Here is a 24468-nt window from a genome sequence, read left to right as displayed (position 1 = left end):
ATGCATAGATAACCAAAATTAACCATGACTTAAACATCCACAGTTTATTTTCTCATGCAAAAGTTAGAAGTTTCTAGTTTTTAGGCTCCTTCTTGCTCTCTGTGCCGTCAGCCCTGGGATGGGGCTCTCAGCCACATAGTCCAAGACGGTGCTGGAGTGCCACCAGTTCATCCTCATTTCAGCTAGAAGGAGGCAGGAACGGCTAATAAGGACTATTTCTCTTTAAGGAAATTTCTCAGAATTTAAACACACTCAAAGTTTTTTATTCCAGGAATTTATGTGCCAAAGGGAAAAGAAGTTTTATTCCTACGGAGAAGACGAGAATGGATATTGGGGGACAATAGGGAGAGCACAGAGAGAAGGTTCAGTGCACATTGGGTTTGAAGTGGCAAGAGGACATTCAGTGGAAAATTCCTGTTGGAAGCTGGAGAAACCTGAATAAAAGTGGTCATGAGAAAATGTGGCTTTTAGATTTGGATTTTTGAGAGTCATTGGTATGGAGCCGAATGTTGAAGCTTTGTGGTCAGATGGACTCTCTGAGGCAGAGATGAGCAGATGTCACACTGAGGTCTGAGAAGTGCTCCTAGTGAGGGGCAAGAAGGAGAAATGAAGATTTTAAGTTTTAAAAATGTATATTCTTAAATAATTAGGTTTGTAACTTTCTCATTGCTTTATTGTACAAGTATGACAGTATTTTGGCACAGACTTCACCATATGGTTACAAAACTGGTTTTGTCAGTAATTACTGCTATTTACATGGTTTTTTGAAATGCTTTTACTTAACTGTCAGACTTAGCTTAGAAGAGACCAGGCTTTCTTTATGTTTTTATTTTTTAATTTATTATGAACTTTAGACAGTTGGACATTATGCATTGAAATAATAGCCTCTCATTAACGCGCAGGGTCTTGTCCCTTCCTCTTTTGCAGGTCTTTGGTGGAAGAGTTTAGAAAGACACTCTGTGCTTTATGGCAAGGTAGCCAAACTGCATTTAGCCCAGAGTCCTTATTTTATGTTGTTTGGAAGATTATGCCAAATTTTAGGTAAGTATTATTTAACGAAAGGTACTTAAAACATTAATATTAGTCTTTATACTGTTACTGAAACAATTTCCAATGAAGTGGTGGTATTCCAAATAGTAAAGACTGGTTTTGCTCTTTTTTTTGTTTTGGTTTTAAAGGAAGAGAACAGAAGTTGGATATATCTGACTAGACAAATGTTTGTTTAAATAATAGATATTTGAATGTCTTTAACAAAGGGTAGGGTATTTTGTTATAAAAACAAAGCCCTGTTTCCATGTCTTAGCTATTATAAACAACTATGAACATAGGGGTGTATATATTCTTTCAGATTGGTGTTTCAGGATTCTTAGGATATATTCCTAGAAGTGGGATCACTGGGTCAAACGGCAGTTCCATTTTTAATTTTTTGAGGGATCGCCACACTGTTTTTCCATAGTGGCTGCACCAGTCTGCATTCCCACCAGCACTGTACTAGGGTTCCCTTTTCTCCACATCCTCGCCAACACTTGTTGTTAGTTGATTGATTGATGGTAGGCATTCTGGCAGATGTGAGATAACTCATTGTCATTTTAATTTGCATCTCTCTGATGATTAGTGCCCAGATGAGCAGATAAAAAAGCTGTGGTACATTTATACCACGGAATACTATGCAGCAGTAAAAAAGAAGGATCTATTACCCTTTGAGACAGCATGGAGGGACCTGGAGATTACTATGCTAAGTGAAATAAGCCAATTAGAGAAAGACAAATATCACATGAACTCACTTATATGTGGAATCTAATAAACAAAATAAATTGATGAATAAAACAGAACCAGTGGCATGGGAACATGGAACAAACTGACGAATCTCAGAGGGAAGAGGGGAAGGGGGTGAGAAGAGATTAACCAAAGAATTTATATGCATATATACATTGCCTGTGGACACAGACAATAGGGTGGTGAAAGCCTGGGGGGGGCAGGAAATGGGGGGGCAGTGGGAGGAGAGAAGAGGGGACATCTGTAATACTCTCAACAGTAAAGTTTATTTTTAATTCCCTTATGAATTATTTAATGTGCTCTAGGAAAACATACTGGACAAAATTTCCTTGATTCTTTCAAAACCTTACAAAGAATAATTACTATCATACACTATCTTGTTATTTCAACTAAAAAAAATCCAAATGTAAACAGTAGATGTCTATGGTATTATATCCACAGTTCTGCTCTGGGTCCTGAAGGTTTTAGGAGACTGTAGTCAAGTCCATTGGGATTCACTTTCCAGAAGGTTGCTGGGTCCCATCCTAATGTGGCTTCAGAGTCCCTGTGTTTTCTGTGCTCGCTGTATAGCCTCACTTGAGTATGGAAAGAGCCCTGCTGTCTAGCCCTACCTCCCTCCTATCTTAGTCCTATTTTATTCATCAGCCCTAGCACTTCAGGTAATAGCAGATTTGGGGCACTGCAGGTGTTTGACAATAGCTATTACCAGCTTGTTGATTTTATCCTTCTGAAGCAATCATGGTTCTTACTACTCAGGCTTTAGGCACCTAGTGTACATCCCTCTCCTTGTTTTGTTTTAAACTAAATCAGCATGCTGTAGTGAAACTTAGCATAAATCTTGCTCTATTGCCTACTAGTGGTTTAGATATATGGGTAGTATAGAGAAATGTTTAAAAGGTAATAACTTCAAAGAACTGTAAGTTGTTGTGATTGACTATTGTTACCCCTGATCTTTGTTTTGAAGGAAACTTCTTTTATGTATATCATGCCATGTAAATCTCTCAGGAGAGACTAATTTTGTAAGAATTTTAAGATTTCTTGACTCTTAAGTAGGAAAGGTGAAAATGACTATTAAGTTACTACTGATCTGGTTTGGACTTAATATAAAATTTCTGACATGCCTAGTTAGACTGTTCATAGGGATTTAATCTTTATGTTTTATTCTATAAAATAGTTATTTATTTCTTTATTTTTAAAATATATTTTTATTGATTTCAGAGAGGAAGGGAGAGAGAAACATCAGTGATGAGAGAGAATCATTGATTGCCTCCTGCACACCCTCTACTGGGGATCGAGCCCGCAACCTGGGCATATGCCCTTGACCAGAATCGTACCTGGGACCCTTCAGTCCACAGGCTGACACTCTATCCACTAAGCTAAACCAGCTAGGGCTAGTTGTCATTTATTGAATGCCTACTATGTGCCTAGCACTTTAGATCTTTTATATCTGATCTTCATTAAAAAACACAACAAAATTCCTGTCAAGGTAGGAAGTGTTAGCCCCATTTTAAAGAAGACAACAATGAGACAGAGGAGGAACAACGTATTCAGTCTTGTACAGCTAGTAGATGTCAGGACCAGTATGAGAACCAGGTCTTTGTGGGGTTGGTTAATGATAGATCTTTTAACAGTAATTTGTCCACGTGCCTGAGTGAGGCCAGCAACTAACTCCATACTGTTCTGCTTGGTCCCTGTGATGACTCAGGCCCCTCATTCTTAATTGGGAGTTTAGAAACATTATGAAACCTTTATTCAGTAGAATTCTACTTTTCCTCTAAATCTGCCCATATCTCTTCCCTTTATATTTTCTGTAGCCCGACTGTGAGCATGATTTTGTTTTTTTTTTGTGTGTGTGTGTTTTAAAAGAATAGTTGGTTGATTTTGAGAGAGAGAAACGTCGATGTGAGAGCACATTGATCGGCTGCCCCCTGCAAGCCCCGCAATCCAGGCATGTGCCCTTGGCCGGGAATGGAACCGGCAACCTCCTGGTACATGGAAAGATGCCCAACCAACTAAGCCACACCAGCCAGGGCAAATTAACATTTTCTTCATTCATTCTTTATTGGGACATTTCTTTCTTTTAAAGATTTGGGTAAATATGGGTTGCCTCATTATGCCAAAAATTGTTGTGAAGAGCCAGTTGCCCCATGTGCCTATTCATTGTGCTTCAGTATTGCCCTTCTCAGCCTCTCGTTCAGAAGGGATGGTTCATGACCCTTTAGGCTTTTTGTATTTGCAGTGTGCTTTCCAACAGTTATTTCTCACAGCATCTTTAGGACACAGATTTCCTGTAGACATTAAGGAGAAGGAGGTCATTTTTAAGGTAAAACAAGTGAAGATAAGAAAGTGCTAAAATCGGAGCCATTTTTATTCCCCTCTTCTCTCATTTCTGCTCTGTCAGAGATGCCAGTGGGTTCTTCATATACCCATTTCCTCAGTAACTCACAAACACCTGTTTGGGTGACATCCATGAATTAATTTGTATACAAAACACAAACACTGCACCCACATGAAAGCAGTGTTTCCTTTAATGTGATTAACAAACAAGAGAAACCTAAGTTGACAGCAGAGAAAACTCTGAAGCTCATATTGTATATTTGGCAAATAATTAAAAAGGTAACTGAAGTTTGTTGAATTTAACATACTAAATATTTATTAAGACTTTCAGATAATTCAATAAAAGGTTTTATTTAAATGTTTAAAAATGGAATTATAAATGTCTCTTTAGTCAGAATCGGAAAATGTTCCTAGTCTTAAAAGAGACTGTTTTCTGGTAAAGATCACACATTAAAACAAAAACCCATAACTTACCTTTATAAAAATGCTGAGTGTTCCATGATCTCATGTAGGTAAAAAGTGTGTTTCCAGCCCTGACTAGTTTGGCTCAGTGGCTAAAGCAGTGATGGTGAACCTTTTGAGCTCGGCGTGTCAGCATTTTGAAAAACCCTAACTTAACTCTGGTGCCGTGTCACATATAGAAATTTTTTTATATTTGCAACCATAGTAAAACAAAGACCTATATTTTTGATATTTATTTTATATATTTAAATGCCATTTAACAAAGAAAAATCAACCAAAAAAATGAGTTCGCATGTCACCTCTGACACGTGTGTCTAGAGCGTTGGCCTGTGGACTGAAGAGTCCCAGGTTCGATTCCAGTCAAGGGCATGTACCTTGGTTGCGGGCACATCCCCAGCGGGCACATCCCCAGTAGGAAGTGTGCAGGAGGCAGCTGATCGATGTTTCTCTCTCTCTATCCCTCTCCCTTCCTCTCTGTAAAAAATCAATAAAATATATTTTTAAAAAATGTGTTTCCAATGGTAAAAAACACACATTAGAATATAATGTGTTTTGATAAAAGAATATAAAATCATGGTGTGGTTGGAATCATTCATTGGTATACATTAGGAACATTTTTTTTTCTTTTTTCTTTTTCTTTTTCTTTTTTTATTTTTATTGCTTAAAGTATTACAAAGAGTATTACATATGTCTCTTTTTTTTCCTCCTTGACATTCCCCCTAGGAACATTTTTTTTTTAATGTATTTGATGAAAATGCAAATTGGCATAACTACAAAGTACTGGTTTTTCATGATCCATTTTAGAAACATGATGATTAGATATCAGGTTATTTTGGTGAAGGAACGAAACTATTTTTATATGTGTAGAACTTCACACATGTCCTAAAGTAGTAATACTACCTTTGAGTCATGAAAAAAAAAAAAAGGATGTTATATTGAAAAGGTTTAAAGCACCTCGTTAGGTACATAAAGGAACTACCAACTTTGAATGAATAGTTTTGACTGTGAATGTAAACATTTATTCATATGAATGTTAGAAGAAATATTTGAACACATGTTGAAATTTAGTAGCTAAGTAGTTCAGAAAAAGTTATAGTGCAGTGCTGAAGTGACTTCTGATTTAAGTTTTATTGATTAGGCAGACTGTTTTCATAATTTCTTATTTCCAGGAGAAATTTCAGGAAAAGGGGGAAAATATAGATTGAGGGGAACTCTGGTTGAAGGAAATTTTGTTTATGGAACCATTGCCTGGAAGAGCGGTGGAAGTTTTGACTCAAGACCAAGCCAGAAAACCTTGAGATTTAGAGGATAGATTAAAGAGAACCTCCCATGCTGGCAAAATGTAGGCAGAAGTCTTTTCCATCAACAGTTTTATGCAAGTACCTTATATTTCATTGCTTGATTTATTTTTTTCTACATAAACCTCTGTGACCTTCCAGTTGTATCAGCTTTATTTTCTGTCAGTCTTCATTTCTGTTTACTTGTCATCGATTTGCATTAGTATAAGAATTCCACGTAATTTCCTATCTGAATATAGTGAAAGAAGTAACCTAAGAATATGTTGCTATATATATTCAAATTTTAGGATAGAGAATAATTGTGTATGAGTCAATGCATTTTTAAAAGTATTTATTTAAAAGTGTCTTTGGAATCGAGATTAGGATTTAGGTATAGAATGTTAGATGTCTTCTTAACTTTTTAGAAAATTTTTCTTTTCCTTTCAGCCAGTGCTTAAAAATTAGTATCTTTCAATCTAAAGAATTAGTTTTAGATTCCTTATTTCATGTGGTGGTGGTTTAGATCTAGTTTTATGGTGAGGTTAAGATGTGAAATTTTAACATTTGAGCATCTTCTGGAGGGGCCAGTGGGACAGTGGGAAGATTCAGAGTCCATCCAGGAGAGACACATGGGTTATAGCTCTGTCTCTGCAGGACTTTAGGCAAATCACACCCTCACACCCCTTTTTTTACCTCATCTCTAAAGTGGGGTCAGTTGAGATTACTACAAGTCCAATTAGCTCTAAAATTCCATGTTTTCAAACAGTAGAATTATTTTTCTTGTTGAGAAATTTTGTGTGTAAAACATGGAGCATGTGGGGATGAAAAGTCTCCAGGAGCCTCGCTGTGTCTGAGCTCTGAGCGCAGGGCTATATCTCCGCCCCACGCTTCTCCCTCCTGTGGCTTTGGCTGGGCAGGTGGAGCCTCCTCCATGACAGACTGTTTCTGTTTGTTTCAGGGGCTATCAGCAGCAGGATGCCCATGAATTCATGCGCTACCTTTTGGACCACCTGCACTTGGAACTCCAGGGCGGTTTCAATGGTGTTTCCTGCTCACCAATTCTGCAGGAGAATTCTACCCTGTCTGCAAGTAACAAATGTTGCATGTAAGATTTAATTTCCTTTGCTGTTTTAGGAGCACCTCAGATATTTCTGTTGGTGTTATTGTTTGTTAGATTTATAATGGAAGCGGAGAGTTTTCCTTAATCTTTGCCACAAATGTTTGCTCTTGAACTTTGTGACCAGTGGACTGGCACATGCCTCCCACTTCCAGACCAGAGGCATCTTGTATTTGCATCTTGGTGTAGTTCTGATTGTTATTTGGGATAGATCATTTTAAAACTTGAAAAAAAAATAGAAAATATTTGTACAATTTAGCACTTAAAAGTTTTCCTCCAGGTGTACTGAAGAATGGCTCAAAGACTTAATTTTTGTATATTAAAAGTAATTATATTTGTTCACTAAAAACAAAGGCTTAAAATATTTGAATGTGAATTTTCCTAATGCCTCATTCTGGACTTGAATTTTCTTTAAGTATATCTGTTCTTTATTGAAATTGAGGAATTTGTAAGTTCTTGAAAATTTTTCTTACCTCTCGATATGAACAAAATAAACCTTTTAGGTTGCTTTTTCAAGTACTAATAACCCAGAATTGACATTGAGATTATTATGTTTATTTTGCTTGAGAAATAGATATTTTATGATATTTGAGCTTGGATATTAGTTAATTGTAGTTTTCTTCTGTTCGTATTTTTGAAAAGTTTGTGGTGACCTATGTAGGAAAGGGATTTATAAGACAAACTCCCCAAAGAAAGAAAGAGTAGGAAATATATAGAGGTTGTAATATTGCCTGGAAGTTGCTATGTCTGATATGTAAGATAAGGTCTTTTGAATGACTAAACAGCCTCATAGCTAATCTGGCTGTGTCAGAGAAGGGTAAGCAATATGAATTTCCATACTTCTCAAAATGTTTGACCTTCCAGGTCCTAGTTAGCTATGGTTCCAATTAGAATCTAGTACAGAAAGGAAAGGACCTGCCTGCAGGTGTAGCTCAGTGGTTGAGTGTCGACCCAAGAATCAAGAGGTTGCTAGTTCGATTCCCAGTCAGGGCAAATGCCTGGGTTGCAAACTCAATATTGATGTTTCTCTCTCATCGACGTTTCTATCTCTCTATCCCTCTCCCTTCCTCTCTCTAAAATCAATAAAAAAAAAATTAAATTTAAAAAAAAGGGAATTACCTATGTCTGGAAGAATTGTTCTTGCTGCTAGCACCAAATTAAAAATAGTATTAAATGAAAAATTTTGTTTTGTATTTTGACTTGATTGGTATCCTTTTCTCAGAAGCAGAAATGATAAAAGAAGGACTACACTGAGTTTAAATGTTCTGCTTTGAAATAGAGTAATTTCTCTTTAAATTAAAGGCAGCATTGTATGTGAGTCAGTATGAGAGGATCAGTCAGAGTCTCTTTATTTTCAGTAGTTATTTTTTGGGTATGCCTTTTGTTTATGACACAGATACTAAACCTAACACCTGAAATAGCCATTGTGTTCTACAGTTCCCAATATATCTTCCCTTTTTTTTAACTTCTAAACAAAAGCCAAATATCTTATGAACAACTTAAAAAATAATAAAGCTGCAATATATTTCTTTTTCCAGTAAAGGAAGGAAGCCAAAGGAAGCAAATGTTTAAAATAATAGAATTGCCTATCTCATCACTGCAGTTGATTCAGAGCAGTTCAGAAAGTACAGCTCAGTGTATTAGCATTATTGATTGCAAGTGTCAGAAAGCACCTCAAATTTCTATTAACATAGAAGCATTTACTGGCTGAAGTTAACTGTTTAAGTGCACAGAGGGTGATATGTGTGTGTTGTACTATTAATGACAGCAAAATATTGAAACAACCTCAGTGTTCATTAATATTATATTGGTTAAGTTAAGAGCAAGAGCATAGTGTTAAGAACAGCTGCTTAGGCCAGACTAGCTGTGTGACCTTGGGCCAGGTTACTTAACCTTTTGGACTTCAGCTTCCTGGTCTGTGAAATGGGGATAATCACGTCTACCTCATAGAGTTGTTGTGTGGGTTAACTGAGTTAATAAATACAAAGTACTTAGAATGGTGCTTTGCATGTGCTATTATGATAGCACTAGAGGCCCAGTGCACGGATTCGTGCACCAGTGGGGTCCCTCGGCGTGGCCTGTGGGGATTGGGCTGAAACTGGCAGTCAGTGGGGCCACTCATCCTGGCCCCACTGCACCTGCTGTGAGCTCGCACCCAGTCAGTTCCAATCAGGAGAGCCGTGAGCCGTGTCTGGTGCTCGTTGGTCAGCTGAGTGGTGCTCCCACTGTGGGAGCGTACTGACTACCAGGGGCAGCGTCTGCGTTGAGCGTCTGCCCCCTGATGGTCAGTGTGCGTCATAGCGACTGGTCATTCGGTCGCTTAGGCTTTTATATATATAGACTAGAGGCCCGTTGCACGAAGAGGTTCGTGCAATAGGCCTTCCCTTCCCCTGGCTGCCGGCACCGGTTTTCCTGCAGCACCCGGGACCCAGGCCTTCGCTCCAGATGGAGCCTTCAATCTTCGTGGCTCTGGACGGAGACTTCAGTCTTCCCTCCGCCGCTTTGTCCCTACGTATGCAAATTAACCGCCATCTTTGTTGGGTTAATTTGCATACTCTCCTGATTGGCTGGTGAGTGTAGCAGAGGGACGGTCAATTTACATGTTTGTCTATTCTTAGGTAAGATGCTCTCACTAGTGCACTTTCTCAGTTGTTCTTGTGTTCATTCTATGTGCATACTGTGGCATGCCATGCAGCTGTCAAAAAAGTGGGGTACATATTCAAAATATGTACTTAAGGAAATAAGAGCAAAAAGCAGGTATGATCCTAATTATTTAAGGGCTTTCTTTTTGGTAAGCACTTGCCTAAATGCACTATACATACATAACTCATTTCATCTTCACACCAGGCCTCTGAGAGAAATAGACATTGTTCCTGTTTTACATTTGATGAAGTTGAGGCAACAAGAGGTTCACAAACATTAGGACAATTGTTTTGTTTTTTTTATTAAAGCGGTGTATTCTTGATCTCCACAAAGGAATCCTATATAATAAAACCCTAATATGCAAATTGACCAATGGCAGAACGACTGGCCACTATGATACTCACTGACCACCAGGGGGCAGACGTTCAATGCAGCTCCTGCGTTGAGCATCTGTCCCCTCAAGAGGGAGGTGACTGGCGGTGGGGGTTGGGGGGTGGTGCTATCCAGCGGGCGGCGCCAGGCCACCAGCCAAGGCAGGTGCCAGCGGGGGTCCTCCCAATTGCCCCGCACATCAGTCATCCTGCAGAGAGAGGTGACCGGCAGTGGTGGCGGGGGGCAGGACCGGCGAGCAGGTGGTGCCAGGCCGCCAGCCAAGGCGGATACCAGCAGGGGCCTCCCGATCACCCCGTCCACCAGTCGCCCCACAGATGGGCCCTGATCGCTGGCCAGGCCTAGGGACCCTACCCTATCTATATATTGGGAGCAGTCTCTTAGATTTAAAAATTAAAACCTGGCAAGGCTGCTCTAACACTGAAAAAACAGGATGATGCAGCAATGACATGCATGAACTCTGGCTTGTACATTTTGTGGTCAGCCCTGATTCTGACACTTATAACTGTGTGACAAAGCCAATTACTTAACTTCTCTCTGCTTCAGTTTTTCCACCCATAAGATGGGGAAAATGGTACTACTGCCTCAGAAGGATCATGTTATGTACTACTTTTTATAATCAGGGCAAAAAAATGTAGCTGCCCATACAACAGCAAGATGCCTTTCACCTGTATGAAAAGTATGGTCACTGGTGCATGCAGCATCCTGGATTGTGAGAGGGATGTCCGACTGCCGGTTTAGGCCCTATGGGGATCGGGCCTAAACCAGCAGTCGGACATCCCCTGAGGGCGCAGGCCGGGCTGAGGGACTCCCCCATCGTACATGAATTTTGTGCACTGGGCTTCTAGTTATTTATAATATTTTAAGTGAGCTTTTTAAGTCTCATTGACAGTAACATTCAGCACTTTAATTGTGAAGTTAGAACTCCCTCAATAACTACTAAATAAGTATGAAATTTCTTCTTTTTCCCCAAACCTGACAGATGACCATCTGAAAAATGGAAATCTACTTCCGATTGAGGTAGTGGTTCAAAGTAAAGGAATTGAGAGCTCCCTGTAAGATGAGAGGCCTTTCAAAGACTCAAATACAAGGCAGTTCCCACTTTTCTTCAGCATATAATTTTGGGGAAGGTGTTCTCTGGCCCTGAGTGTAGGCACTTACGTGACTCCTGTTAGGAGTGGCAAATGTCCAGTGTTGGTTACTGTTGGAGCAAGTAGTGGATTGGAAGAGGGCCTGTGGGGAGGCCAAACAATGGCTTAACTCTTTTATTTAGAATACATTTATATAGATTTAAAGTTTTTGCATTATTTTGTATTTTGTAATTTAAATATAAATTATTTTCTTTTTTTTACTGAGATGTTTTCTCATGTGATTTTCTTTAGAAATGGAGCATCTACAGTTGTCACGGCTATATTTGGAGGCATTCTCCAAAATGAGGTTAACTGCCTTATATGTGGGACAGAATCTAGAAAGTTTGATCCATTCCTAGGTAAGACATATTTGGTATGTGGAGATATGATATTGTAATAAAATAATTTTATTTCCTTTGAAAATTAAGACAGTGGAGATAAATCATTAAAAATACATCATTTGCCCTAGTCGGTTTGGCTCAGTGGATATAGCATCCGCCTGCAGACTGAAGGTTTGATTCTGGCCAAGGGCACATGGCTGGGTTGTGGGCTCGAGCCCCAGTAGGGGGCGTGCAGGAGGCAGCCGATCAATGATTCTCTCTCATCATCTCATCATTGATGTTTCTATCTCTCTCTCCCTCTCCCTTCCTCTCTGAAATGAATAAAGAAATATATATTTTTTAAAAAAAACATTTTTTGAAATTACTTTTTGAGTTATATGACTTTAACAGTTGTTTTCCTATTTCCTTTTAAGACCTTTCATTAGATATTCCAAGTCAATTCAGAAATAAGCGCTCTAAGAATCAAGAAAATGGACCAGTTTGTTCATTACGAGGTAAGAAATTAATGTTCTAGAATTCTTTTTTCGCTTTGAAATACCCGAATATGTTTGTAAATTCCATCAATACGTGCTGTGTTGTTAATCACTTTAATGAATTTGTGTTGTAACTTAACAAAAATCAACCTGGATGTCTCTTCCTGTCCCAAAAAATTCTGTTTAATGAGAATGCCTGTTAGAGATAGTAGGGCAAGCATAAAACGTTTCTCACTTTTCTCTTTTAAAAGTGAAAGTTCATAACAAAACCTTTTCTGACCTAATGAAATAGAATTATGCTATGGATATCCCACTAGCATCCACAGGAAGAAAGAAAACTCAGCAAAGTTTTATGAATTATGGTGTTATTTATGCTTTTGTATGACAAATAGTGTGAGGAATCTGTTGATACTACCATTGGTTAAACATAGGCCCTACTTTTAATTGCAAGAATATTAAAATTTACATTTACTTTGCAAGATTTTGAACAACTTTTTTCCTTGATGAGTTTTAACTACTTTAGTCAAGGCAAGAAACCTATCCTTCACCAGCCACTATAATGACTAATTGTTCTTTTTAGTCATAAAAAGAAGAAACTAGGATAGAAAAAGGAGGACCTAATACATGTTCTATCATTAAGCAACTGTACACTGAAGGCAAGCAACATAATTTCTTCCCTAAATTGCATGTTGACTAAAAGTAATTCTTTTCCCTTCAACTGTTTTAGGGAGTATTGTCACAATTATAGTTAGACTAGAGGCCCAGTGCACAAATTCGTGCACGGGTGGGGGTCGGGTGGCCCAGCCCCAATCGGGGTATATTGGGGCCGGGCCTGTCGGGAGGAGGAGACGGTTGGAGGTTGGCCAGCCAGCCTTCCCTGATCGGGCGATCAGGACCCTGCTGGCTTGGGGGAGGGGCTGAGGGCAATTGGCCGGCTGGCCCACCCCTGAATGGGTGGGGTGGCCAATTGGATGCCAGCAGCCTGGGGGAGGGGCCATGGGTGGTTGGCTGGCCATCCTTTCCCCTAATCGGAGTGGGGGGCCGATCGGGGGCAGAGCTGACTAGGGGGAGGGGCCGCGGGCGATCAGGCTGGTTGGAGCTTATCGGGGGTGGGGCCAGCTGGAGGGAGGGGTTTTGGGAGGTTGGCCCGCCAGTCCCATCCTCGATCTGGCCGGGTTTGCTGGCTGCAGTGGGCGTCATAGCGACTGGTCGTTATAGTTGTTATGGCATTTTTGGTCCGCTGGCTTTTAGATAGATAGATAGATAGATAGATAGATAGATAGACAGACAGACAGACAGACAGACAGGAAGGTTTTGTGTGTGGTTTTTAAAAAAGAAGAGATTTGAAAACTGCACTGCCTTGTATGGCAACCATAGTTGCATCTGGTTATTAAAATGCAATTAAAATGAAATTTAAAATTTTTGTTGCTCACCTGCACTAGTCATATTTTAAGTGTTCAGTAACCATGTGGCTAGTGGCTATGGTATTCAAGCACAGATGCAGAACATTTCCATTATTGCAGAAAATTCTACTGGACAGCACTGCTCTAGAATCAACTTATCTGAGTAAAAATATAGCTGTTTGGGGAGGGGCACGCTTCTGTGTGTCACAGGTGCATTGTGCGGCATTCGGCTTGTTAAATAGGAGCAGCAGAGTCTTGCTTGTAGAACTGTTGCTCAGGTAGTTTCTGGAAATCTCTCAGCTGATGACGGTCAAAGGCACTGGACTACCCTGAGAAACAAGAGCAAACCAACCCTCATAGATGCTTTCAGTTTGTTCCCACCTGTGTGAGTGCTGATTGTCTCTGTTGAACAGGAGTACAGAAGTTTAAGGAAGCCCTATCCACTCCACTTCCTCCTAATATATAGGCTATTGTGTGTTTATCCAAAACTGTTTTTGGCTTTGAGATCAATTTTTTAAATATCACAGTATACTTGATATCAGATATACTTTATATTTGTAGCATGTGAACACAGGTGAACTTAATCTATAATAATAACAGCGTAATATGCTAATTAGACCAGACAGCCAAACGACCTTCCGGATGTCATTTTGAACGTCCTTCCTGACGAAGCCGTGGCGGGGGTGCCGAGGCAGAGATGGTTAGGGGTGATCAGGCAGGCAGGCAGGCAGAGTGGTTAGGGGCGATCAGGCAGGCAGGCAAGTGGTTAGGGGCAATCAGGCTGGCAGGGAGAGTGGTTAGGGATGATCAGATAGGCAGGCGTGTGGTTAGGGGTGATGAGGCAGGCAGGTGAGTGGTTAGGGGTGATCAGGCAGGCAGGCAGAAGCAGTTAGGGGTGATCAGGCAGGCAGAAGCAGTTAGGGGTGATCAGGCAGGCAGGCAGAGTGGGTTAGGGGCAATCAGGCAGGCAGGCAGGTGAGCGGGTTAGGAGCCAGCGTCCCGGATTGTGAGAGGGATGTCCCGGAATGCAAGAGCATACAGGCTGGCTGAGGGACCCCCTCCCCCATGCATGAATTTCATGCACCTGGCCTGTAGTCATAAAATAAACATTATTTGATCAGTTAGAGGGAATCAGTAAAAATTAAATTATTAAAGGAATTAGCCTAAAACTATATAATCCAAATTGGATTGACTTCATTTTGAAATTTCTCCAATAAGAACAGTATTAATATTGACATTAATTAAAAAAAAATACTGTTCCTTGATATAAATATGTGGGTATATATTTAAAAAGTATTTCCTAATATTTAACAAAACCCAGTAAATCCAGATGATCTTTGGTGGAAGCCCCAAGAGACACTGGTTTCAGGCTTCTTTCCCTTTCTTTTGCTGTGTCTCCCCCCCCTCCCACCCCCAGCCCGAATTGGTCATATCCATGGTTCTTACCGCTCTCTGTAGCATTGCACTTACTACCCATCCCAGATGCTTTAATACCAACCTTCCTTTCTTAAGACCATCCTGGAGAGTGTATGATACAGCTTAGATGGTTGATTGGTACTAAAAACAAGAAAAATGGCAAATGGAGTTGATAAACGTGAAACAAACATTTGTAACATATATGAGAAAGAGTACTTGGGCAAAGTATATTAAGAAGAAAAATGCAAATGGTCAGTTTAACATCTGAAAAATGTCTCACATTTTCAAGTATAAGTAAAACAAAATTGGTCAAAATGATAGATAATAGCCATTGTTAGTGAAAATTTTTGAAAGTGGGCACTCATATTGGTGTTAGGAGTATAAATTGGTACAGTTTTTGGAGGGTAGTGATCATTTTTAATAGGCATTTCCTTAGACATAGTAATTTCACTTGCAAATGTGGACAGTAGCATATGTAAATGATATTCATTGGAGCATTCTTTCTTACTGCAAAAAAATCAGAAACAGTTTATATACCCAATAGTAGGGCATTGGCTCAATAAATTATACTATGTAGCAATTAAGAAATCTAAAGTTGATGAATAGCCCAGGCACAGAAAGATAAATACAAAATATTGCAGAATAAAACCCACCATGGATGGATGTATATTGAATTAATCCATTTGTGTAAGATAAAAAAAACATTCGTATGAGCATTAAAATTCTTGAGCAGCATACACCGTCTGTTCACAGTGATTATCTTAGGGAATGGGATTCAGGAATAAATGGAATTGTGACTTCTTTTTCATGTTCTTTTATATTGTTTGAATTTTTTAACTTGTGTCACCTTTATAATTATGTATTTATTTGAGAGGAATAAAAATGTGGATTAATTCATGCATACTTCCCAATTACTGCTTTGCTAAATTAAATTTACATAATACATAAAAATGACTTAATAACTTCAACAAACCAGTTTTATTCCTTGCTTTCCGTAGGGATCCTATTTAACAGTTAATATAATGTAGAAGACTGACACTTGTGAAATATATGCCCTGAAACCTTTGAGAATCTTAGGAGTTTCAAAAACCACCAAGGCATTTTTTTCCCCCTCATGAAATACAAATGAAAATTTAAGCAGCTTCTTAAAGTCCTTAATGAGAGAAGTGAAGGTCACTAGAGAACAACAAAGCTTCACTGAGATGTGACTGTTGGGAACCTACTAGAGATAATTCACTTCCATATATAAGCTTTGAGGTGAAATTCCTATTTGTGCTGCTGCAAAATATTACTCTAGTACATTCAGGGTCAGACTGTTCAAATATTTAAAACTAGAGGCCCAGTGCACGGAATTCGTGCACTTGGTGCGGGGGGCAGGGGGAGGGTCCCTCAGCCCAGCCTGCGCCCTCTTGCAGTCCGGGAGCCCCTCGAATCAATCGCCCCACAGAGGGAGGCCCTGCCCTCAGGTTGGTTGCCTGGGCCTCCCTCTTTGGGTCGATCGATTGCAGAGCCCCCCCTCCCCGATCAATCGCCCTGCAGAGGGTGGCCTGGGCCTTCCTCTGTGGGGCAATCATGGGGTGATGGTGGGGCCCCCCAACCAATCGCATCACACCCGTCTTGGCTGGCCTGGCGCCAGTGCGTGTCATAGCATGGTCATTGGGATGGTCGTTCTGCTGTTCGGCTGTTCAGTCGATTTGCATATTACACTTTTATTATTATAGATGGCAACTGTCAAATCTATGAATGTAGAGGAGATGCTGTATTGAGGCAATCTTCCTCTTAAAGAGATATGTATGTGGATGTTTTTTCATAATGGTTTTCCTTATTACAAACAAGGAAAATTAAAAGAGTGCAGAAAGGAAAATAAACACCCATTCCTTATAAGCCCAGAAATACCATGGTTAAGAATATTTGTGTTTAAAAACGGATTTAAAAGCTGTTTTATAAAGGGGCAGCAGTTGGAACTTTTTAGGAAAAAAAGTATGTTCTGTGTTTTGTTTTTTAACCCATAGAAACCATTACAAATGGGCATTAGGTTTTCAGAAGAGCTTAAGAAGCTTTTAAAAACCCAGATGGAGATGACTGTGGTAGTTCTGCACTAGCTTAGTGAGAGTGTATGATGTTGCTTCTTTGTTGAAATTCCCTAGTGGCTGCCCCGGGCACACCAGCCTTCTGACCTGATGCAGCTGACAGTGAGGCTGCTTCATTGTCTGGGTACAGTAGCAATTGTGGGACTCCTGAGCCTGTTGTAGCTGCAGGGAGAGGTGTGAAAAGAAAAGAAAAGGGCTCCTAGAGGCAGCTGGGCCACCATTTTTTAAACCGAGTGCTTGAAAAACCAGGCTCAGCTTGTATTGCTTGTTTGACATGCTTGCATGGGCCTTTCATTCTGTTTTGGTTTATCACATGGCCTCACATGAAAAGGAGGAAACGGCGCTATCTTGTGCATAAATGGGCTGTGGGACCACTTTGTGGTCACCCTGTAAGTCTTAGCTTCTCAAAAAGGTAGAAGGAAGAAAATGCTGGGAAGCAAGAAATGCTGGGAAACGGCGAGAAGCTGAGGGATGGGAGGTTGCTGGAGGAAGGGGGCTTCATTAGAGAAAAGGAGCAGGTGGTGCAGGGCCCGGTGCTTCCACCTTTTAGCTATTGTGAACAATGCTGTTTTGAACATAAATGTACAAATGCCTGTTTGAGTCCCTGCTTTCAGTTCTTTTGGGTATAGACCTAGGAGTGGAATTGCTAGATCATATGGTAATTCTATGTTTAACTTTTTGAGGAACCACCACACTGGTTTCCTCAGTGGCTGCACCATCTGACATTCTCATCAGCAAATGCATGAGGGTTCTAATTTCTCCACATTCTAGATAACATGTTATTTCCCATTTTTTTGTTTTTTAAAAATAATAACCATCATGAGTGTAAAATGTATCTCATTGTGTCTTGTTTATTTTTTAAACTTTATTTATATATTTTTTATTTTTTAATCCTTACCCGAGGATATTTTTCCATTGATTTCGTTTTTTTTTAAATATATTTTTATTTATTTCAGAGAGCAAGGGGGAGAGAGAGAGAGAGAGAGAGAGAGAGAGAGAGAGAGAAAGAAACATCAATGATGAGAGAGAATCATTGATTGGCTGCCTCCGGCATGCCCCCTACTGGAGATCTAGCCCGCAGGCTGACGGTCTATAAACTGAGCCAAACCAGCTAGGACTCATTGTGGTTTTGATTTGCATTTCCTAATAATGAAGTTGAGTATCTTTTCTAGTGCATGTTAGCCATTTGTATATCTTATCTTTGCCCATTTTTTAATTGGGTGTTTTTTAAAGTAAACCATCCAAGCATTTTTATTTATTAATATTCATAAATACAGCAGTTTCATTAGAGGCTAGATAAGTAAATATTTTAGGTTTGCCCAGCCGGCATGGCTCAGTGGTTGAGCATTGACCTATGAACCAGGAGGTCAGGGCACATGCCAGGGTTGCAGGCATGCAGGAGGCAGCTGATCAATGATTCTCTCTCTCCCTCCCTCTCTGAAATCAATAAAAATATTTTAGGTTTTATAAAGGTCCATGTCCCAACTACTCAACCCTGCTGTTGCAGCCTAAAAGCAGCCAGACAATATATAAAGGAGTGGGTGTGGTTGTGTTCCAGCAGAACTTTATTTACAAAACCCAGGGTGGCTGGTTGTGGCTTGGAGCCACAGTTTACCAAGCTCCAGACCACACAGATCATTTTTAAAAGTAGGTGGATAGATAGGTAGATAGTTAGGTAGATATGTGGTCTATCCAAGGGACTGAAAGTAAAGTCTGGAACAGAGGATTTGTTGCAGTACAGGAGGAAGGTTGATAAGGTAGCCTTCTGTAATCTATGTTTATTTTCTAATAAGTTATGACTTTGAAACTGCTTGATCTAAGGTGATTTTTTTATGAACTTTGAGAGAAAATTGCTGTTTGAACCTTGATTTCATTAGGGTAGTTTTTAAATTTTTAAATCAGAGTTATTCAGACTATCTCATTAACAACAGCAAACCCAACAACAATAATACCAACTTAAAAAAAATACCATCTGTCATTAATTGATCATTACCAAATGTCAGACATGATGCAGGCACTTTGTACACATTATTTGTCTCCCTTACAGCAGTTCTTCACAATAGGTATTATTGTTGTTGTTGTTGTTGTTTTATCTTCATTTTATAACTGAGGAGAGCTGACTTTTTCACAGTCACACATAGCTAATAGAGCTGAGATTTGAACCTAACTTGCTTTCAAAGTTCAGTCTTTTTCTACAGTACACTGCCTCTATTAAAGGCTTCCTGATGTAATGCTGCCAAAATCAATTTGGTTTTAGATTGTCTTCGCAGTTTTACCGACCTAGAAGAGCTTGATGAGACAGAGTTATATATGTGCCACAAATGCAAAAAGAAACAAAAGTCCACTAAAAAGTTTTGGATTCAAAAACTCCCCAAGGTAAGTGTTGAGTTTCAAAGCTTAATGCAGTTTCAAGGGAACAGTGCTTTTATGACTGATGAAAAGCAAATTGTTTCTGTAACTTTATGTAATCTCTCCTGTATTAGTCTCTAGTGTTTTCAGTAAAAGCTAAATAAACCCTCTGATAAGGCATAAATGTGTCCCCATCATAGTTTGTAGTGTGTGGAGGGGAGAGAGGTCCCAATGCACCAGCTGGGTGACCTACACTCCAGCTCAATTCTGATACTCGCTGAAGGGAATGTCATCTTAAGGGCTCAGTCCCACGACTGTCCTCCGCTTCAGAGCCAATCATAAGCCCAGGTTGCTCCTTTAGGTTTCTGACCTACACATTGGAGGTTATCTTACCCGCACCCCGCCCCCCCCCTCCACATACACACACACTTTGCACTTTAGATGCCTATTCTTCTGATTGGCTATAAATCAGAGATTTCCAACCTCCCTCCTTGGGTTCCATTAATTTGCTAGAGCAGCTCACAGAACTGAAGAAACCTGTTTAGTCGCTAGATTACTGATTTACCAAGGATAGGAATCAATAACGAGATAAAGGATACATAGGATGAGGCCCCAAAGGACCCTCCTGTCTTGTGGAGTTTGGGGCCCAGCATGGGGCATATGAAAGCATTCTGCTTCCCCAACCTGGAACTCTGCAGGTGCCCTCATGACATAGACATAACTGGTTAAAATCCTGGCCATTGGCCATTGATTCAACTTCCAATCCCTATACCCTACCAGAGAGCAGGGAGGTAGGGCCCTCATCCTACAGTGAGGTCCACCAGTCACCTCATTCACATAACAAAAGACCTTGATTACTCTCATCACTTAGGAAATTCTAAGTTTTAGGAGCCATATACCAGAAAAGAGAACTACGACCAAATAATACGTTTCATTATTACAAATCATAATATCACAATAGTATCTGCATGGAAGAAAGCAATGTCAAGGATCAAAAGATAAACTGATAAGCCACCTAAAATATTTGAGAGACAGTTAACCAAGTAGTTTGTTTAAAATCTTTGCCTTTGTTTCTGATCCAGGTGCTATGCTTACATTTGAAAAGATTTCATTGGACAGCATATTTAAGAAACAAAGTTGACACATATGTAGAGTTTCCACTGAGAGGTCTTGACATGAAATGCTACTTACTAGAGGTAAGGTAATATCATTGTTAGCTGGTGAGAAGACGCTCTTCAGTAAAATTAAGTCTTCACTGACACAGGGTAGAGGTCATTGAGGTGGGAGATACGGATGCCATTGACCACTGCTCCTAACTCGGTCCTGGGATGCCTTCTCCCTTGTCCACAGCCTGAGAACAGTGGCCCTGAGAACTGCCTGTACGACCTCGCTGCTGTGGTGGTGAGTATGTCAGCGGGCTGGTCCCAGTTAGGAATAGCACCACTCTTGATAATTCTCCCCAAACTCCCTAAAAAATGTGGATTCAGGTACATTAACCCTTTGAGTGCCAACCAATATCCTAGGAACTGTGCTAAAATTGCCAAGGCATTTTTGCTGATTTTACAGCAGTTTAGGAAAAAAATTATGAATCGCAAGTAAATGAAGTTACATATTCAAAAACTTAAGGAAACCTTTACTACATTGAGATATTTAGCAATATCATCATCACTAATAAAAGCAGACTTAGAACTGGACGCCATTTTGAAGCTTTGATAGCGCTCACGGCACTTTTGGCGAAAGACAGAAGGAGCGCGATTGCGCTCCCCGGCACTCTAAGGGTTAAAGTGGGTGAAATAGAATTTTCCTTCAGTTTTGGTGTGAAAGAATATTCCTGCAAGAATATTGTGAAGTGAAGGCACATAAAAGCTAAATGGGACGTGGTTTACACAAATCCGGAGCATTCTTTACTCAAGTAATTTCCTTTGCCAGTTGATGTTTAAATAGGGAAAATGGAAAATTATTTATAACTTACTTCATGTCCTGTACTTCATTTTTTATTTTGTTGAATAATTTTTGATTATTTTTCTCCCTTAAAGTTTGGTCTGTTTGAGAATGACTATTTTACCTTCAAAAAACCACTATCTATATTGAATATCCTTTTCCTCAGAACTTTGTAGACTTTGCTCCATTGATTTCACCACTCAGAATTATAAACACGCCCACTACAATTCTGACTCTTTACTTCTTTTTTAAAAAATATTTTTTTTTATTGACTTCAGAGAGGAAGTGAGAGGGAGAGAGAAATAGAAACATCAATGATGAGAGAGATCATTGATTGGCTGTTTCCTGCAAGTCCTACACGGGAGATCAAGCCAGCAATTCAGGCATGTGCCCTGACTGGGAATCGAACCGTGACCTCCTGGATCATAGGTTGATGCTCAGCCACTGAGCCACACTGGCTGGGCAACTCACTTCTCTATAGGCAACCTGTTTTCTCTCTTTGAAAGGTTGTAGGATCCTCTGTCTTTGGACTTAAGAAATAACATCAGATATATTCCTGCTTGATAGTTGATAAGGGACAGTTTTAGTCTGGTGTCTTCCAATAATGGGAATTTTTTTTCCCACCCCATTCTCTCCTCTGGAACACCTCACCTGTTAAATGTATAGTAACTTTCTTGGATCTTTCACATATTATTTCAATTATTCTTTAATGTTTTCTATTTTTTTGTTCCTGAAGGCGGCCATTGCCTATTTTGCCAAATCAGCAATCTGCGTTACATCTCTCCAAATTAAAGATTAGCACCTCCATGAATTTTTAGATTGTGGAGATCACATTTTTTCTCATAACTGTTTCATAACAGCCTGTTCTTGTTTTATGGTTGCAGTATCTTCTTGAAAACATTGGTACTAATTAGAATTTTTAAAGTCTCTGTTTTTTTGCCTTCATTTCCTCAGTTGTTAATTACTGTGTCTTTTTTTTTTTCTGGTACTTCTCTTTCATGCTATTTTTTTCCCCTCATGATTGATGATTTTGGGATGTTTATTCAGAATCATAATAAATGATGAGATGGTCATTATTGGTAAACTAGAGGCCCGGTGCACCAATTCGTGCACGGGTGGGGCCCCTCTGGGTGACCTGCAGGGATTGAGCCAAAACCCAGTCCACCTGCAGCTCCTACCTGCTGCTCCCTACTCATGCCGGCCCCACTGCACCTGCCGCAGTCTCGCGCCTAATCAGTCCCGATTGGGAAAGGCTCGTGCTGCTGCAGCAGCAGCACTCATAACCGTGAGCCCTGCATCTGGCGCCCTCCCAAGGGGAGTGGCCTGCGGGATCGGGCTGAAACCAGCTCTCTGACATCCCCCGAGGGGTCCCGGATTGCAAGAGGGTACAGGCCAGTCCAAGGGGCCCCACCGGTGTGCGATCGGGCCGGGGAGGGACCATGGGAGGGCTCCAGGGCGTGTCCGGCCCTGTCTTGCCCAGTCCCGATCGGCTGGACCCCAGCAGCAAGCTAACCTACCAGTTGGAGCATCTGCCCCCTGGTGGTCAGTGTGTGTCATAGCTAGTGGTCAACCAGTCAACTGCCCCCTGGTGGTCAGTGCACGTCATAGCGAGTGGTTGAGCGGCCTTAGCATATCATTAGCATATTATGTTTTGATTGGTTGAACAGTCAATTGGTCACCGGATGACCAGACACTTAGCATATTATGCTTTTATTATATAGGATTATATAGGATTATATAGGATGGTAAGGGTTTTTCTAACAGTTGTGAAGGTCTCTGTTATACCTGCAGGCTATTCTGCCTGGGAGAGTGGGTGGGTCATGCTGACAGAAAAAAGCCCTTGATGGCCAAAGTAGGGGAAAGGCACTTTCCTCGAGCTACGTACTTTCTTAAGCTCAGTTACCCCCCCCCCCCCAAAACTCTAATGGGAAGTCTGGTTCTGTTTTCTGTTTCCTATAGGTCTTAGCCTGTGCTTGTTAGGTTGAGCGTTACTCTGCTAGTTTCTCCATTAATCCAGTGCCATGAATACACCTTTATGTTCTAGAAAATCTTCCACTTCTGGTTCCAGTATCAGTCTCTGCCTTGTCATTTCAGTGGGTTTTGAGGATAAACATGTGAGCTCAGTAAACCATCTTAAACCACAGTTCTCTAGAGTTTATTCCATTATAGCACTTACTAAAGTGTTATCTTCTGACTCCTCCTTACAGGGTGGGTTCTGGACATTACACAGCATATGCAACTCACGAAGGCCGCTGGTTCCATTTCAATGACAGCACTGTGACGCTGACGGAGGAAGACACCGTGGTGAAGGCCAAGGCCTACATCCTTTTCTACGTGGAGCGCCAGGCCAGAGCTGGGTCGGATAAACTTTAATACCTCCTCTAAATCGTTACTCGTCAACTCTGCCGGACAAACATTTCCAATTTTCCGTAAATACTTGATCCAAGATTTAATTTCATTATGCACTTTTCAATTTCCTATTTGGGGTTTAGTTTTATTTTGTCAATGGTAGTGAACATGGGCACCAACTAATTTTTTTTTTTTTAGTTCTACCAGAAAACCTCAGCAGATATTTTGATTTGCTGCTTTAGTGGTAATAATTCAGTTTTTATATGTAGTTCCAAGAACTTAGTTCTATTGGACGTTTTTATATTAATGTTTCAGTTCTCACTTTGAGGCACATTTACATCAATGCTTTGTTGCTCTCACATGCTGACAGTAAGGCATGTTCCTGACGAGAGCATTGCGGCTGCCTGCTGCTCTGCACAGCTGCGCTGGAGACCAGGCTGACTCTGAATCAAGAATCACGTGCATGTGTAATCTGTGGCCCATGAGATTTCAGTGACTGCTCAGGAATCATTCATTCTGCTTGTAAAGGTAACAGAGGGCATCATGAAGTAGACCAGGTAACTGATGCTCTTGTATTTCTCAAGGCTGCTGTTTATCAGCACGAACTAAATAACTTTGTTGGTTCAGTGATATCTGTACTGCAAATTCAAGAATTACTGTTGGTTTTTAGGTTTTGAGGTATATTTTTAATGTGTGTTTTTATGGAGAAGATAGGAGTACAGAAAAGACCAAATGCATTTAGTGTTTAAAAAATCCTCTGACTCAGCTACATGGTTTTGGTGCTCCCGGTGAGATGCGAACATGGCTTTGTTTGCATCAGCATCTGCTCCCCCATTCACTGTAGCACTGGGGATAACTGCATGTCACTGTGGTCTGACTTCGCCCAACTCCAGAGTTTATTTTGACCACCTACTTCTCAGGTAACACTGTGGGCCCTGCTTCTACAGAAGGAAATGAGTCTTTATGGCCCTATT

At 40.4% G+C, this 24468-nt stretch overlaps 1 protein-coding gene across 1 annotated transcript in view; it reads left to right on the top strand.

Moving 5' to 3' along the window:
• Nucleotides 1–24124, top strand: part of USP3 (ubiquitin specific peptidase 3) — a 127715-nt gene extending 103591 nt beyond the window's left edge. Inside the window, exons 9-16 of the mRNA XM_023757826.1 lie at nt 928–1041; nt 6811–6957; nt 11385–11491; nt 11887–11967; nt 19113–19231; nt 20287–20400; nt 20555–20625; nt 23353–24124. Coding sequence (XP_023613594.1) covers nt 928–1041; nt 6811–6957; nt 11385–11491; nt 11887–11967; nt 19113–19231; nt 20287–20400; nt 20555–20625; nt 23353–23518 — 919 coding nt within the window. The 3' untranslated portion in view covers nt 23519–24124. The remainder of the gene's footprint in view (nt 1–927; nt 1042–6810; nt 6958–11384; nt 11492–11886; nt 11968–19112; nt 19232–20286; nt 20401–20554; nt 20626–23352) is intronic.
• The last annotated feature ends 344 nt before the right edge of the window (nt 24125–24468 follow it).

Source organism: Myotis lucifugus, unplaced genomic scaffold (assembly GCF_000147115.1).
Source record: "Myotis lucifugus unplaced genomic scaffold, Myoluc2.0 scaffold_115, whole genome shotgun sequence".
NCBI lineage: Eukaryota > Metazoa > Chordata > Mammalia > Chiroptera > Vespertilionidae > Myotis > Myotis lucifugus.
The sequence above is the reverse complement of the archived record's forward strand: the minus strand, read 5'-3'. Positions and strand labels throughout refer to the sequence as shown.